The sequence below is a fragment of the Balearica regulorum genome, chromosome 25 (assembly GCF_011004875.1).
Source record: "Balearica regulorum gibbericeps isolate bBalReg1 chromosome 25, bBalReg1.pri, whole genome shotgun sequence".
NCBI lineage: Eukaryota > Metazoa > Chordata > Aves > Gruiformes > Gruidae > Balearica > Balearica regulorum.
In genome coordinates this window covers 2,965,134-2,981,890 of record NC_046208.1, presented here as the reverse complement: position 1 = coordinate 2,981,890, position 16,757 = coordinate 2,965,134, and the positions used below count along the sequence as shown (strand labels likewise).

Below are 16,757 nucleotides of genomic sequence, written 5' to 3'. Positions count from 1 at the left end.
ACTTTTTATTTCCTTAAACTTTAGAAGACTGCAGGGGAAAAGCAGCAAAGCGGAGAGAGGATATTGGAAAGAGCCCTCCCAGCGTACGGCTGGGTCCTGCGCTTTCTCTCTCTAATCTCTTCCGTTGGGTTGTTTTATCTTATCAAGCAAAAAGCCCCAGAAATAGAAAGTTTTCCATGGCTAACAGGGCAAGCCCAGAGATGCACAAGCTCTGAGCTGCGTGTTGCCTCATTGCTCAAAAAAAACCCCACCAAAACCGAACCATCAAATTGCAGCAGATTGTAAATGGGCAATGTCAGTGTTTTATCTCCGTGGGGGGAAAGGCCTCTCGTGGAAGCAGACGTAACTTGCACGGATGCACGTTGCATCTCAGCGGCATTCGGCGTTGAAGAGCTGCCCGCCTGGCTCCGCGTGCCCAGGAAGTTATCGATCTCCTCTCGCAAGGATGACGGACGGGAAAGCAGGGGCAGCCGCTTGCTTTGGGCTTGTAACAAAGAGAATTCGCAAAATATTCAGGCATTTTCCCAAGTCAAAGTCTTGGTCTGAGGGACTCCGGCTGCTGAGGAAGCCGAACAGGGAGGTCTTGCTGGTGAGAGGTAGGTGGTGGTGTAAATCCGTGAGTTTGGATGTATTTGCTGCTGCACGCAGGCTGTCTGCTGCTGATTAGGCGTTAGGGGATTCCTGCCGTGCTGCCCTGTCTGTGCTGCAGAGCACCGCTGGCGATGCGCGGCCAGGCGGGCTCCTGCCCAGCAGACAGCGGGGCTGGCACGGGGCTGGCACGCTCTTTGCCACCGCACCGGTGGCACCGGGCAGCTTCAACTTCTGCTCCGGCTCTTCCCGCAGTCCCGCTCTCACTGGAGCGGCAGAGCGCAGCTTGGGGCGTCGGTGCTGCCCCGCTTGCCACTAGAAAGGAAAATTTGCTTTTTAGTAAATAATGGCTCAAGAGCATCTGCCTGGCAGGTGGCTTTGTGCTCCAGAGCCTGCAGCGGCGCAGGGACCTCTCAGAGGGGTGGGTGTCACCGGGGGGGGGTCTTGTCTGCTCTGAACACGCAGAAAACCACCCTTGGGTTTCACCTGCGTCCGCAAGCGAACAAAACCCAAACCATCTGATTTAGACCTAAAACTGCTGAGACCACCAGCAACGGAGCTGCAGACACGAGGCACAGACGGGGCCGGATCTTTGCCGCGGGGGGTGGCAGAAAGTGCTTCGCAGGAAAACTAAAGTCCCTTTCCTGCATTTGCTTTGGGGGTGCTGGAGCTGGCGGCGATGCCGTGGGTCCTGCCCTGTCCCCTCCTGGCAGCAGGAGATGCCCGCCATCTCTCGTGATGTCGCAGGGCCACATCCTGCGGCCGTCCCTGAGGTTACCCCGAGTGACGTCACGTCTTCTCTGAGCGGACGCAGAGGCACCGAGCGCTCGGTCTTAAGCAGCGCAGCTTGCAAAACTAAACCTCACGCGTGGTCTGTGTTTACAGGTGTGTGTGAGCTGGCTGAAGGATGTCAGAGTTAGAGGCAAATGGAAGAAATTTCCTTTTTTCAGCATCATCCACTTCCAGTGCTGAAACACCTGCGGGGTCTCATGTTGCTTTCAAAACTCATGACGTTGTATTTGTCTTTCTTGGCTGGCTCTGAGCCTTCCCGTGGCAGCTGGGTCATGCTTCAAAGGTTTTCATGAACTTTGCTGATGTTGGGAGCATTTCTGTATTTGCGCTTTTTTTTTTTCTTTTTTTATATAAATGAATGGCAGGATACTTAAACCAGGAAGCAGAGTTTTAAGGTAAAACTCCTGCAATTTCATGGTTCATTTTAACATCACACAATTTTTCTTTTTTTTTGTAGCTTGTTTGAAGCCTGCCCTCTCAACAACACCGCTCTGCGGTTCCGAGCGTGCCGGGGCTGGCATCCAGGGGCAGGGGGTGTTTTCACCAGGGCAGAGCAGTCGCCCAGCACCGCTGCGGGAACCACAAGCTTTGGCCAGAAATCAGAGTTTAAGAGCGTCACAGGGGAGATCTTGGGACACTTTAGACCCTTTCCATCCTAATTCTGGGGGCAATCGTATCCGGTCTCCCGTGCGGTGTTGCTTTGGGGGGTGCAGGAGGTTTTTCTTTAGGTGGAAGCCTGGCTGGGGTCAGGTTCTTGGAGCCTCTGTCGTCTCTGCGCCAGGACCTGGCCACGCTGCCTCAGACCTGCGCCGTGTCCTTTTGTCTCCCCAGCCCACAGACGTGGGGCTCGCACGCGGGTCGGATCGAAAGATGCCCCATAGCATCTGCGGTATTTGGGAGGTGGGAGTGGGAGCATGGGGGTGGGCAGGGTGACTGCAGTCCTGTGTTTAGGCATCTAGATGGGCATCTGTCTTGGACTGGTTTACTTTATCCAACTTTATCACCCTGAGAAACTTTATCTGTGGAGAAAAGGAAATTCCTTTCAGCCACCAAAGTCTTACACAGTATCAAGATCTGACTAATTTTTTATTCTTTTTTAAAGAAACTACATTTCCAAGTGTTACTTTGACTTGAATGGAAATTATCTTAAAGTGTAAGTGGAGGCATCCTGCTCCTCTCGTCACATGGCTGCTTCCTAAAGCAGTGCTGGGTTTCTAAAATTAGTGTTCCCTGCCGGATACCGAGTGATTAGGTCTGTTAATAGGTGACGGTGACTAAGGAGGTGTCATGCTTTAATCTTGTAAAGAAATGCCTGGCTGTAATGGGTCTGATCTGGAGGTGTGCTGGGGAACTGTAATTTCTGTGGTCCGTATTACGTATTTCAGACCTCTTACTGTCCACCTCCTTCACCTGAGATGCTGGAGTGTTCCTGCCCCGGCAGGCTGCGGTCTGGGGGAGCAGGAGGCAGCTGCCCAAATCTGAAAATCCTCGACCAAATAGGCAGAAGGGACACTGCGCTGGCGCCAGATGCTCCGGTGAACCTGCAACTGGAGCATCCTCAGATTGGCATCTCCAGCAAAGACTTGGCGAGTGTCCCCCATTAAAAGGCTGTTCCAGTTGCACTAAAGGTCATGCATTAAATTACCATGTAACTGTGCAGCTTATCTCCAATTAAAAAAAAAAAAAAAAAAAAAAGGCAAGTCTCCCTGCTTTCCCCCAGGCTTACGTGAGACAACTGACTTGGAACAGGAGAATGATAGACAGCTCATGCCAGATGAATGTTAAATGATAAATGATTTCCCTGTTTCCCCTGGAGATTGATGTTTTCTCCCCCTCAGGCACCAGCTCCCAGCAGTGGTTCAGCTCCTCTCGTTCATTCTCAGGCACTCCCATGTGTGAGCATTCAGCAGAGCTGAGCGGAAATCACTGTTTCCAGAGCAAACGTGGAATATTCCTTTGCTTTCCTGCAAGCCCCAGATATTCAAAACCAATGACCCAAGTGCTAAAGAAAAAAGAAAAGAAAAAAAGAAGGATATTTAAAATACAAGCTCGCTGGCTTGGAGTGGGGTGGCAGGGCTGGTGCTGGGACGGGCACTCAATCCCGTCTCCTTCCTTTCTCTTGCCTTGGTTTTAGGGGATTTTTTATTTTTTTTTTCAGGTCAGCGACTGTTTGAATTTTGGGTAGCGTAAAAAGAAAATTTAACACTCTTTGTACAACAGTTGAAAAGTAAAAGGATCAGAAGGGCCATTAAAGCGGAAGGAGGTTGTTAGCTGCAGTCCGGAGCGTATGGAGAAGTCAGGGCTTTGAGGGAAAGGGCTGAGGGAGCCATAGCCACGAACACATGATAACTGTCGCGTCTGGTGATGGAGCTGGCTGTGCTGAACGCTGCTGCTCAGCAGCCGTGGGCAAGCGGGACCTTATGCCTAAGGGGTTAAACCTGGGCTCTGCAGAGTCATCTGTGCAATGCCTACCTTGAACTAGTTAATGTCTTACAGGACGGGTCAGCATCCAAAGAAAACACGCTACGTAAATGCCTTATTGCGCCTGGGCAGCGCGTGCGCTGGGGATGGGAGGTCACTGCCTTTACTGCGGCCCAGGACGTGTCCATACCCTCTCCAGGGGTGGCTTTTTGGCAGTCTGATGGTAGATCCGTGCCTCCATCACTGTAACTGGCCCTTGAAGTGTTCATATTTAGTGGCCTTACATAGTTTGACTTCTGCCTAATACAAAGATGGTTTTTCCCTCCTGGTGTTGGAAGATGAAGCATCCTCTCCTCGAGCTTTTGCCGCAGGTGCTGTGCGAGTGACCTCTCCAAGGAACGTAGCTGGGGAGTGGCGTACGCCGTGGTTTGGTGGGACTCGAGCATGTTCTTTACTTTGTGTATCAGTATGCCAGCAGAACGCAAGGCAGGAACGCTGCCCGTGCCGCAGCATTGCGGCAAGAAACACAGGTTTCCCTGGGAAGAGGGTGTGGGAGTAATTTTTGTTCGGGACGAGGTGTTCTGGTCCTTTTCCCCATCTGCAGGAGCGTGCCGGACTGGGGACGTGTGCCTGGCTGGCAGCTCTGGCCGTGCCGGTGCCCACGAGCATCGGTTTGCCCTCCGGCAGGAGTCCTGTCCCTTGCCGGGGTTCCCCCGCCATTCCACGACAGCAGGCTGCGGGTCTCGGGTGCCTCACTTTCTCATCTCTCTCCCGTGCAGACTGCCGGTACACGTGCCACCAGGAGTGCCGCAGCCTCATCCAGCTGGACTGCTGCCGGCCGGGCCAGTGCCAGAGCCAGCTCTCGCCCGAGGGCACCCTCCTGCCGCCCTGCAGCCAGGTACGCCGGGGAGGGGGATCCAGGGCGGGGGGGGGGGGGTCCAACAGCCTCACGGTGACCGATTACGTCTCCTTCAGAGACCGGATTTCTTGCTCCCGAAGGGTTTTACAAGGGGGAGGAGGTCTTGTCAGAGAGGTCAGCCCATCGATGCCACAGACCTGCCAGCGGTAACGAGTTACCTATATACTGCGTACGGCTTGCCTGCGCGCCCTGCCTGCGTGATGGAGGTCGTGTGTGTGGGCATCCCCTCGCTGTAAACGTGTGCGAGGAGGTGCGTTGCGTTTAAAATGCTGCTGTCGGCCAGGCTGCCTGGAGCAGAGCAGGAGAGGAGCGGTGTTCCCCGGGGACGTCAGCCCCCGCGCTGCAGCGCAGCCGTGTCCCGGTGCCTGCGAAGGAGGGTCAGTACCGGCGTTAAATTGCATCCCAGCACCGGATGCAAAGTGTTTGAGAAGGAGCAGCAAAGGAGCGTTTCTCCTGTATCTTGGCAGAGCGCGAGCACAGAGTTTGCAAGGAGCTCCGGCTTAATAGCTTTGATTGAAGAGTTTCAGTAGTCTCAGAGGATTGAGACTCTTCAATCTGTATTAGGGATGTGCAGTAATCCCCAGGGCCACTCCGGAAGGTTTAGTGTTTGCTTAATCCCCCCGAGGGTCCCGTGGTGTCTGTGATGCCTGCGAGCTGGTGTGGGTGTCTGGTGTGGGTGTCTGGTGTGGGTGTCTGGTGTGGGTGTCTGGTGTGGGTGTCTGGTGTGGGTGTCTGGTGTGGGTGTCTGGTGTGGGTGTCTGGTGTGGGTGTCTGGTGTGGGTGTCTGGTGTGGGTGTCTGCTGGGACAGGCTGCAGCGTGTGCAACAGGGCACAGCGAGACTGGACGATGCCATGCCAGTGGAGATGCAAGATACTTAATGCTGGGAGCTTGAAACCTTGCTTAGAAACCTGCCTGAAGTGGATTTGACTTGCATGAAGCCTTTTCAATCTCTATATGCTTTTTAAAAACTGTATTCTCTCCTTTATTATAACCGTGCATTTTTATATTCCTCTTTGTTGAGGACCTTGATGCACTTGTGCAAAGTTGGAAATGGAAATGTGTGCTTTTTTTTAAAGAAGATGTGGGGTTTCTGTGAGGCATATGAGGAGCCCGTGGTGGGGTTTGGTTGTTGTCTGCTCTTTGCTGTGCAAGGTCTTGGCATTACGTGGCTGGGCGATTGCTGGTCGGGAGGGAACCTGAAGTTAGATGGGATTTATCTTACAAGTTATGCATTACAAAGGGGCTCCGAATGGATTCTCCACTGAGCCTTGAGGTATTTGTATAAGGGTGTGAAGCCAGATTTGTGTGTGTTTACATCTCCTTCAGATGTTGTTAGGTTTCCCCCAGCAGCATGAGAAAAGCTTGATTTTTAGAAAAATTAGAAAGGCTTGTTTCTTCAGGGTGATAGCACCAGCCGGGGGTTATTGATGGTCCTAATAATAAACATGGAACCTGCGCCTCGTGGTAATTCATCACTCTGACGTGTCTCTGGTGTGATCCCGGGAAGGGGGGAGGCATTTTGTGCCGAGGAAACAAAAGTCTCTCCAATTACAGCAGCAAACAGAAATCCATAAACGCATCCCGAGGTCCTGGTCGGGGATCGCACCTCTGAACCCTCGGCACAGCAAAGCCCCGTCTCGGGTCTCCTTAGCTGTGCTGGGAAAGGCTGCAAGGGGGGGGCGGGAGGTGCGTGGGCTGCTTTGAGGGTGAACGAGCATAAATCACTGCAATAAAGCTCTGTTCTTGTTTGTGGATGATAGGTAATCAGGGAAAAATCATCTTCAGGTTTACTCGATCTGAGTACACAGCCACGTTCCTGGTGTGTTTCTGTTGGCCAAGCAGGTTTTGCTGCTTGAAAGGAGATGATGGAGGGAAAGTGGTGTCAGTACTCCAGAAAAAAGACTAATAGGGTGCCTGAATTAGTGAGGGGAAGGGAGGGGATTGCTCACTGAAAACACAAGAAACTTAAATTAATAGCTGGCATAGTTGGAAGTCATTAAATACAGTTATCAAATGTAAGCAAACTAGAAGCATCAGAGAAATAGCTACTTTAATATCACGTAGTTAAGTACTGTTCCTGTGTAATACCAGGCATTAATAACTTGGGCTTTGATCCAGCAAAGTACTTAAGAGTGCCTTCCCTTTGGGTCCCCGATTAGCCTCCCGGGGTGAAACCCAGACTCCGCTGAAGCTGGCAAAAGTCTCGGCTGGTCTCAGCAGCACCAGGAATTTGGCCCCTGGTTTCAGCAGAGCTGGTTGTGCCCTTCCCACCTGCGAGCTGGTGCAGGTCACTGGTGGGTGGGTTCTGGGGGCTGTTGTGCAGGTAACCGTGAACTGGAGTTGCTGTTGAACCAATGAGTCAAAATTAGTTGGGTTTTTTTTTTTTTTTTTTGCTTGGATTTTTTATTTTTTTATGGAGCTGATCTCCCAAGCAGGTGGACCGCAATGGAAAAGCAAAGGCTTCTTGGAGAAGCTGGTGAGGCAAAGCGGTGGGAGTGCATCCAGCTTCGTGTGGGGCACTGCAAAGCTGGCTGCGTCCTGTTCCCACTCGAACGCCCAGGGCTGAGGCTTCGGTGAGGACTCGATGCCTGTGCCCTTCATCGGCCCAGCGCTCGCTTTCTGCTCATGTTGCACATGCTCAATTTAAGCCTCTTTCTCCTCTAAATATAGCCTTGTGAAGCTGAGGAGGTTTGTGCCACTGCAGAAGCACACGTGCTGCTAAGAGGATAGCTTATTTATTTGCAGTGTTACAAGTTGCTTTGTAAATACGCCATTTGGATTCTTGCCTTCCTCTTTGAGATGCAGATGTTGCATCCTCCCGCTAATCTACATTGACATCCCAGTTTGTATTCATGGGATGCTGCTGGCTGTGGGGTGCAGAGCTATCAAAGGCTTGTAGCGATTTAAGTCCTTCAGCTAACAGATACGGATGGGAGGGTGTGAAACACCATCTGCAACCTATCAAGAGGGGAAGAGGTTTTCGTGCATGGATGGTAGCTTGTGCGAAGATCTTGGAGCACTTTTGGACCAGTTGAAGGAGCCCTGTGACCTGAAGGAGCGAGTGACGGCCTCGGTTTACAGGAGGGGTTTGCCGATGGTCCTACTGCAGGTAGTCAAGCTGGGGAGTAGAGCCAAGGCTGCTGCCTGCCAGCTCCCCGCACTCGCTGGCTTGGCGTAAAAATAGCACTTGGTGATGGTGAGAGTTGTGCCTTGAAAAGGATGCGAAGGAATTGACATAAGAACAGCCGTCAGGGCATGGCGGTGTCTTCTCTCTGCTCGGTTGGTGGATGCTGAAGGAGACCAGAAGCATCAGGGCGAGGATGGCGTGCTGCTGCTGTGGCCTCCCTGCGAGCGGTGCCCTGGGCACTCCTTGGGGTTGCATCTGAACCGTCACTTTTCATAACTGATCAGTAAGCTCTTTCTGATGAGTCTGACCTTGCGCATCTACTGCCAGAACACCTAGTGACGAGCTCTGCGAATCCGATCGTGCGTGGCCTGGAAAAGCACTCCAGCTTTTGGTGTAAAACTTAACTGCTCTCTTCATGTGAACATCTCCTGCGATTTTTGTGACTTTATCACATCGAGGTTCTCTCCATCCGTCCTTTCCAGATCCAGGCTGGCCCCAGGCACAGAAACCTTCCTCTACCTCTAGTCTGCCCTTCGCGGTACCTCTTGCCATTCTTTGCTGTTTCTTGGATGGGCTGGCTGGGTCTTGCGTGAGGTATTTGAAGTGTGGGCGTGGATGGATTTATTCAGTGGCATGATACTTTCAGGCCTCGTTCCCTCTTTCTTTACTGAAATACGGTGGAGAATTGTTAGTGTGTGCGTTAATATTGCATTGCCTAAGCGGAGTCCTCTTTAACGACGGTGTGTCGGGCTTTTCTTTAGTCCCTTCAACCTGCTCATGGGTACGTGCCGGTTTCCTGGTGGGTTGGGAGAGCCCGAGCCGGGATGTGCTGCATCCCCACGGATGCACGGCCCCTCGCAGGAGCCCGTGCCGAGGGAGGATGATAGCCTGTGGGGAGCAGAGCCCTTCCCCTGCCCGGCTCTCCAGAAATACCTGTGATCCTCAGCGAGGAGGAAGGTCACAGCAGCTTTCAACGCTGCTGGGTAAAACGCAGGGTGTTAGCGGGGTGCTGGTGGCTCTGGAGGGGCCGGGACAGAGGAGGCAGATCTGGGGATGGCTCTGAGCCGGGCTGGGTTTTGCAGGGCTGCAGGGGAGAGGGGAACAGGGATGATGCTGTTGCTCTGAGACTCTTTCCAAGGCCAACACAGCATTTTAATCAGTCTGGAGTGAGTGCTTCTTGCACACAGGACGGAGGAGCTGAACAGCTTTTTCCTGGGCTGCAATTGAAGCCGCCTCAGCCGGGTGCCAGCACTGCTGAAATCACTCCCACTGCTCTAAAATTAGTTGCGGAGCGGAGAGGCACCCACTGCTTCCCGGAGTGTGATGACCAGGGGCTCCCAGCACCCCGGAGGGGGTCCGAGGCCGCATCCTCGCCAGCCTGCACCCTTCCCCACCACCTTTCGGCAGCGTGGTCGGGCTCGGTCCAGCCCAGGCTCGCTTCCCTAAGACAGCAGATGCAACGCAGCTCTCGAGGATGCGCTAACAGGGAAGGAGCAAGGAGCCAGCCTGCCATGGCGATGTATTTTTGGGTAGCAAAGGAGGTGCTGGGGGTACCCGGGGGCCGGGCAGTGCCCAGGGCCAAGCCCAGCACCTCGGCCCCGGCGTGCAGCGGGGTGAAAAATTTTGCAAGAGGAAGTGGCAGGGCTGCACGGTGTGAGGCGAGTGCAGGAAGGGGAGGCGATGCGCGGCGCCCGAGGGACCAGACTGCGGGCAGTGAGCGAACCCGGGCGCCAAGAGCAGGAGCAAACTCGCAGCTCTGCCCCTTCCATGCTGCCCCAGCGCTGCTGCGCAGGGAGGCGGGTGGAGGAGGAGAGGGAAGGGTTACCCGGCACGGCTGCCTGTTAAAGAGAAATAGCTCCACTGGCTCTGGAGGATGAGCCGAAGGAGCTATTGCAGATAAGTGCCGGCGAGCTGAGGATGTGAAAGCGAGTTTGCTGCTGGCGCGGGAGCCGGAGCGGGGACCGCCGATGGTCGCCGGCCCCCTGAGCCCCCCGGCGAGCCCCGTGCACGCTCGGCCTCTCGCCTCTGCTGAGCTTGGATGACCATCGGCAGCAGCATGAGCAGCGGCTACTGTAGCTTGGATGAAGACCTCGAGGATTGCTTTTTCACAGCAAAAACCTCTTTCTTCCGGAGCACGCCGAACAAGGTCCCTGCCAAGGTAACAGCTTAAAAACTAGGGAGAAGGGCTGTGCTGGGAGGGAGGTGGGGGGGATTGCCGGTGTGGGGAGATGTCGGTGTTCCTGCACGTTTGGCTGCAGGTGCTGCCAAAATTAGCTTGCAGCTGGAGTCAGGGCAGAGCTGCTGGCAGGGAGGAAGGCTCTACCTGCTTCTTGCAGGCTCCCTGCTCCCGTGGAGGGGGTCTGCACTGCTGCAGATTTTTCTCAGCCACGTCTCAACCTTTTGCATGCCAGGTTGGCCCCTTCCCGGGGAATCCACGGTGGAGGAGCCGACTCCAAATGTGGGTTTTTTTTTTTTTTCAGCTTTAGGGGGCCAAGCGGCAACCCTGCTAGCTGTCACCCACGGGTCAGGCTTCTGGCCAGGGACCTGGGGTTTGGCCTTGCAAAATATGCACCGTTGGTGAAAATTGCACCTGGCAGGTGGATAGGGAGATGGGAAAGTTACAGGATTAAATTAATCTCCAAACTTATTAACACAGTGATGAATCTGGTCCTTTTCTGGGCAGTTGGGTGCATGCGTCTTGCCTTGGAGAAGGAGAGAGCGCTTGGCTGGGCAGTGTTTTCACCTCGGGACAAGATTTCTGTATCAGTAACATTGACAAGGCTGATTCATGGGTTTTAAGTGTTTATTTAAAAAAAAAGAAAACATCCCTGTCAAACTTTGGGGCCCCAGCCTGAACTGAGCATAAAAGCAGAAGATGAGAAGGTGCTGCTGCGGAAGTGGGGGGTTTCACTCAGGAACAAGAGCCCTGAGATGAGATCTGGCCTGGGGAGCAGCTTTTTCACTTCGAAATTCCCCTGTAAGCCATCAGCACCGAGGCACTCCTGTTCGGGCTCTGCTGTATTTGCAGCCCCGAGGGTGCTGAGCTGCAATCCTCAGCAGGTGCTTTGGGGTTCGGCTTTCTGCAGCGCGGGGTCCAGAGGGCTCTCCTGGTGACCTGGGCTGTTCTCCCTGGGCAGGGGCTGGACCTGGGAGAGAGTTTAAATTAACTGGCAATTTTATTTTAATATCTTTGAAGAAATGCTCCCTTGGGTTTAACGTGGGATATTCCCTGTGAGCCAGCAGCTCCCTCTCGCTATGATTAACCGACACGTAGTGCTGTTTTTTAAATGTCATTTGATGATTCATTTGTGTAGATGTAAAAGAGCACCGTGCTAGTGCAATAGGTGCTGCACCCCACGCCGCTTTAATGCTGTTCTTTTTGAGCCAGGGTGCTGCAGATCCTCGGCTACCTTTCGAAATCAGCTTGGTCACGTTCGTGCTTGGGAGCCCTCCCTTGCAGAGGGGTCAGGGGCTGCTGCAGCCCCTTTTCGCCCGACTCTTCACCTGAATGCAGCCGGCGTGGGCGGCAGACCTTGCGGCTGTTGGAGAACATGGAGCCTTTTGAGGGTTTGGTGTTACGAGGAGGAAATGGTTCCTGTGCATGAGAAAAAAACACCACGCAGATAAAATTTGCTGCTGAAGCAAATGATGTTGTGTAAAGGGTCTGTGTGCGGAGGTGGGTCCTCGCATTTCTCTGGTGGTGGAGAGCATCCTCAGGCCTTGGTGGGAGAAGGTTTTGGAGGGTTCCTGGCATGCTGGGGGGTTGGTGGTGGTGCAGGTCCCGCAGGAGTGTGAAGCTGGACCTCAGCTCTGGATGGACCTGGCCCTGCAGTGTGGTGGGGAGGAGGAGGAGGAGGTGGTGGCTTGGTGAGTCTGGACTGGACAGCGGGTGGAGGGCGGCAAGGAGAGCACGTGCTGGGGAGCAGCCAGCAAAGCAGGGGACAGAGGAGCAGGCGTATCCCCAAGGTGGACATCTCCCTTGGGTTTTGCTTCAGTCCCTGTCCCCCCCTTTTTTTACTTGGCATCGTCTCTTGAGCAATGTTATTGAGTGTGGAACGTTTCCACCACCACAGTCAGCACAAAAGCTGCACGTGGCAGCAGCGTTGCTTTCCACCACCAGGTACGGTATCTGCTCCTGGCCGCGGGCAGAAAACATCAGCTTGGACCCAAAAGTGAGTTAACCTGCTGGGTGCAAATGGCAACGTTTGTCCATCCTTAGACGCGCAGGGAGGATTCCCAAGCCCAGGATGAACGGGGTGGCCAGCACTGCAGCAACAGTAGCCACCAGCCCGTGGGCATGCCCTGCGCTGGGCAGGAATACGCTAAATGTGGATAACTTGGGATGCATTTCTTAAAAGACCTAGGAAACCATCTCTATAGAGGAAATGTGTTGAATGTGGGGTAGCAGGAGACAGACAGGCCTCCTGCCATTTAAAAAATAGAGAGTGGAATTTGATCACTATGATTAGAGAAACGATTTTTCTGATTGAAATAACTGTATTAGTCTGAAGAGCCTCTTTCTAGGAATTTTGTAATTCCTTTTTATTTTCAGAACCATCAGCGCAATCACTCTTCATTAGCAAAGACCCGTTTTAGGTCTCAGATGTGACCTCATTGCCGGAGATCTATTACTTGGCGTTTTTGTGACTCTTCAGCTGAATGGCTTCAGTGGCTTCTGCCTGAAGCGTGATTGCTTAAAACTCTGCAAAATTACTGTTCAAGTCCTGCCTCGGTGGCTGCTGGGAGAGCCGGCTTAGAGGAGAAACGGGCGAGTTTCTGTCCAAGAATAGAAAACACAAGAGGGACAGAATGCAGTTTCACCTGGGGTGGGATCCAGGGGTGGAGGTGCTTGAAACCCAAGCAGGGCTTGGATGAGGTGATCTCCAAGTTCCCGTCCAGCCTTGGAGAAACCCCGTAGTCCCAGAATTGGCTGGCCGTCAGGCGCGGCATCTGTGCGGGTCCGTGGGTTGCAGGTACCAGCAGGCGCGTGGTGCCTGTGCTGGGTGGGCAAAGCTCTGCCTGGAGCGATGCCGAGGGAGCAGCGCAGGGTCCTGTCCTTGGCCTCTTGTCTCCGTCCTCTGAAGGACTGTCGGAGCAGGGAGTGATTTCCAGAGGGGGAGGCAGGTCTGCAGGGGGTCTGGTGCAGGGGTGGCCCTGGGGCACTTCTCCTGGGGAGGGGAAGGGGCTTTTCCTGGCCCCGCAAGGCTGCGATCAGTTCCCAAGGGATCAGCAGATCCCTCTGATCCACCCAGCCTCCCTGACCCGGGCCGGGGTCTCGCCAGGCTGGTCTCCGTGCGCACAGACAGTGGTGTGGTTGGGGTCCAGCCCAGACCCCCCCTGAGATGGAGCTCCCCGGGAGGACCTGCTCAGCTCTCGCTGCTGAGCAGGGATGTGGCAGGAAAAGCAGTTTCTAAGTGAAATCTCCATGGCAATCAAAACACCGAGCCCATCTTCACTTGCCTCTAACCTCTCTGAAATGCAGCAACAATCCTTCTCCTCTTCTCTAGAGATGCACTGCTCTCCTGTCTTCTGCCTTTTCCTCTGAACCCCAAAGTAAACCACAGCATCTCATTTGAATTTCTCAAAGGGAGTGAAATATGTTGGGTTTTGGGGGGTTTTTTTGTTGTTGTTTGGGTTGATGTGGTTTTTTCCAAATCTGTATGATTCTTCCCCCCACCTGTCCATGCTTGAGCAGTTGATCCTTTCCCCATACAGTGCTGTGAGCCGTGGGGATGTGTGGTGACGGAGGCGGCGTTGGGTGTTTGGCAGTGATGGAGAGCTGTGCAAGAGCAGAGATGTCCCAGCTCTCTGGTGACTGTGATCGGGCCACCCCCAGCTGCCACCGCTCCCTGCCGCAGCTGGATTTACAGTTCTGAGCTGCTGGTTCTCATGTTTCTGGTTAAAATTTGAAGCTTTCATGTTTCTCTCCAGTCTGCCGTGCTGTGGTGTGATAGTGGTGGCAGGGCATGAGCTGGTGATGCTCCTCTGAACTGCGGCTCCCCTCCCAGCAATGCTCAGACATACTTCTTCAGGCTTGGTTTTCTGATGTTTTAAGACAAATCTTTCCTTAGTAAGTAGAGGAATTGAGGATTGATACCTTGAGGTGTAAAATCCCTTCAGAAGAGCTCTTCGAAATACTCTTGCAATCTGAACATAGGAGCTTGGGCTGCATTTTTGGGAACGTAAATTGTCACAGCGTGATGTAAATGGCAATGGGCCTGTGCCCATCAGCATTACCGGGGAGGACTTGGCCACTTCTGCCTCTAGATAAAACGGTCGTTGCCAAGAATGTGGTGATGCTGGGCCAAATCCATCTCCACCGTTCTGCTATTCAAATTCATTAGCTAAATAGCTGGTGAGGAGAATTGGCTGGGAGCGAGGGGGCAGGGAGAGCGTCTCTGAGGCTGGTTTGTGGCTGCGGGGGAGCAGCCCTCGCTCCACGGAGCGTCCCGTGGAAGTGCGCGCTCAGCCTCTCTACCTACGGTGCCTTTCCGTGTCTGGTTTTATGGCTGGCAAAGCTGTGGCTCATGAGCTGCCGGTCTTCCACCTCCTGAACCACGCTCTGGCTCCGGCGGGATGGGGAGCTGAGGGGAGAGGGCACCATCCCCTCTGTAGACTGCAGCGGTGTTGGAAGCTCCCGGGTCCCACCTAGAGCTGTTATTCCCAGCAGGGAGGTCTGGCGTGGTGCAGAGCTGCTGCCTTTGCTTGTTTTAGAAAGGTTTTTAAGTTGAGGGTTGACCACTACCAAGGTGAGAGGCTGTAGGAAGGATGCTCTTCAGCTGGACATGGAGCGTGTCTCTTGGCATCCTTGCAAACTGATAAACAGAAAAAACTGTCATGGAGGCTTCATTGTTTCCTTTCTTGGCTTAGAATCGCTCTTTCAAGAGTATGTCACCAGAATCATGATGGCTCATGGGTTTTTTACCTCCCCCATAATAGCCTGTCACAAGCTCACGGCTCATTAGATGAGTGGTAGATTGCAAAGAGGAGGCCGGCGCGGCTAACTCGCTGGGACCGCGGCTGCCGCAGCCGCAGGCGAAGGACATTGTGCGTCGCGGCCGCCTGCCTCTTCCTGGGACGCTTGTTCTGGGCGGCTTTTATCCTGCCGAGCATCAGCCCAAGTGCCAGATGAGGCTCAAGTCCTTTCTTACAATCGATGTTTCTTAGAATTGAGAAATAATGCAGGTTATGGAAGAGGAGCCCGTTTACTGTGATGGGCAGGGGGAGGACGCGGGCAGGTTCACCCCTCGGTGCTGCTGTGGGTGCCCCAGGCCACCCTGGCCGGGCTTGGTCCTGTGCAGCCCGTGGGTTCCTGTGTCTCACTGCGGGCCCACGACTGTCTGCAGGTTATTTTATGGCAGTTTCATAGGGGATGGTAAACCCCTCACCTGCTGAATTGAAATGATGCCAGCGAGCTGACGGCGGTGGTTGCGTGGCCACGGGTGCCAGACAGAGCTCAATGTTCTGCCTCAGGTTTTTAACAGGGTGGGAGCGGGACCACCCCAGCAGCTCCAGTCTCGCCATCGCTTTCCTTCCAGTGGCACATGCTGGTTTTTGCAGGCTGGCACACAGACGTCATGGTGTGCGGCCGGGCCGTCCCCGAGGGTGGCTGATGTTGTTCTTCCCTGGTTTCCAGCCAGGAGAGCCGCAGGTCCAGCAGCGACTGCCAAGGGTTTAGGTGCCAGCGGTTACCGAGCTGTTGTTTTGTTACAGCCTGTTTCATCCTGTCCCAATACAACAGGAAATGTGGCAACGGTTTATGGTTATAGCTTCTGTTTTTCTTCCTTCAGCCAGCATTGCGTATTCTGTGCCAGAAACTTTGCAAAACCGGAGGTCCGGGTAGATTTGTGAAGAGCAAGAAGCAGTTGATCTAATCGTACATGAAGGAAGGAACAGCGCTTCTCTTCCCCGGCTGTGGCCGCCCTTCCCAGGGCTCCCCCCACCACGGCGTTGGTGCTGCTGGGCTGGTTCGGGTCCTGCTCGCGGGCGGGTTTTGGTCTATAAAACAGAAAAGCAGAGTCTCCAGCCATGGGGCGTGCGGGGGGTCGCTGCTGGGGGCTCGTGGCGTAGCGTGTGCCTGAGCATCGCTGCCACGAACAGCGAGGGGCGGAGGGGTGAGCCCTTGGAGCCCCACTGCCCTTCACGGTCCCTCGGGGCTCCCCTGGCCCTAAACAGCTGCCGGAGCCGGGATGGTGCCACGCTGGGTGCCGTGGGACAGCCGCCCGGGTGCGCGCTAGCTCTGCTCCGGTGGCCCTGCGTGGAGCGTGTCCCTCGGGTTTTGTCCAGGTGCTGTCGCGTGCACTGCGCTCGTCAGCCCCGTGGTGGGATTGCTGCGTGGAAAGAGATTATTATTAAAACTTTCTTTCCCTTGAGTCCCGGGGTGTAGGAGGAAGGTGAGCTGGCGGAGGATTGCTCCCGTGCTGTCCCTGGGGAGGGAAGCACAGAGCATTTTTGCAACGCTGGCAGTGTTTTGTTGCAGTATTGGTCCAGCTGACTTGCATAACAGGTTGCAGTTTTCCTTTTAAAATCAAACCAGTTTTAAGAACTAGCCTAGCTACGTTTCAAGCCCACTTAACGTTAGCGCTGTGGAAGTGGTAACTTCTGGTTTGGGTTTTGCACCGCACCTGACGTGTAAGGGATGAGGGCCTTGGGAGTCCCATGCTGCTTTATGCCATACGCACAACCTCCCGTCTTGGAGACGCATTTTTAAATCCACGGCTGAGTTGCAGCTGCTGGCAGAGCTGGGAGCCCTGCGCAAGGTCACTGGTTTTGTTTTCCAGTGCAGGTTGGTCGCTCTCTGCACACCGTAGCTGTTTCCACTGCAGCACAACTTAAACCATCTGACACTGGAAGCTTAATAAAAGCAAATTAATTCCACTCTGGGTGGAAGATGACTTATAAAATAACCC

General features: G+C 54.0%; 1 protein-coding gene across 2 annotated transcripts in view; it reads left to right on the top strand.

The window, feature by feature from the left end:
• RASSF5 (Ras association domain family member 5) overlaps positions 1-16,757 on the top strand; it is a 34,823-nt gene that overhangs the window by 6,133 nt on the left and 11,933 nt on the right. The window contains exon 2 of one of the 2 annotated variants that reach the window (XM_075776057.1): positions 4,581-4,699. In XM_075776057.1, the coding sequence (XP_075632172.1) occupies positions 4,581-4,699 (119 nt within the window). Of the gene's footprint in view, positions 1-4,580; positions 4,700-9,557; positions 10,007-16,757 lie in introns of those variants that run through there. The other variant, XM_075776058.1, reaches the window with a different exon arrangement.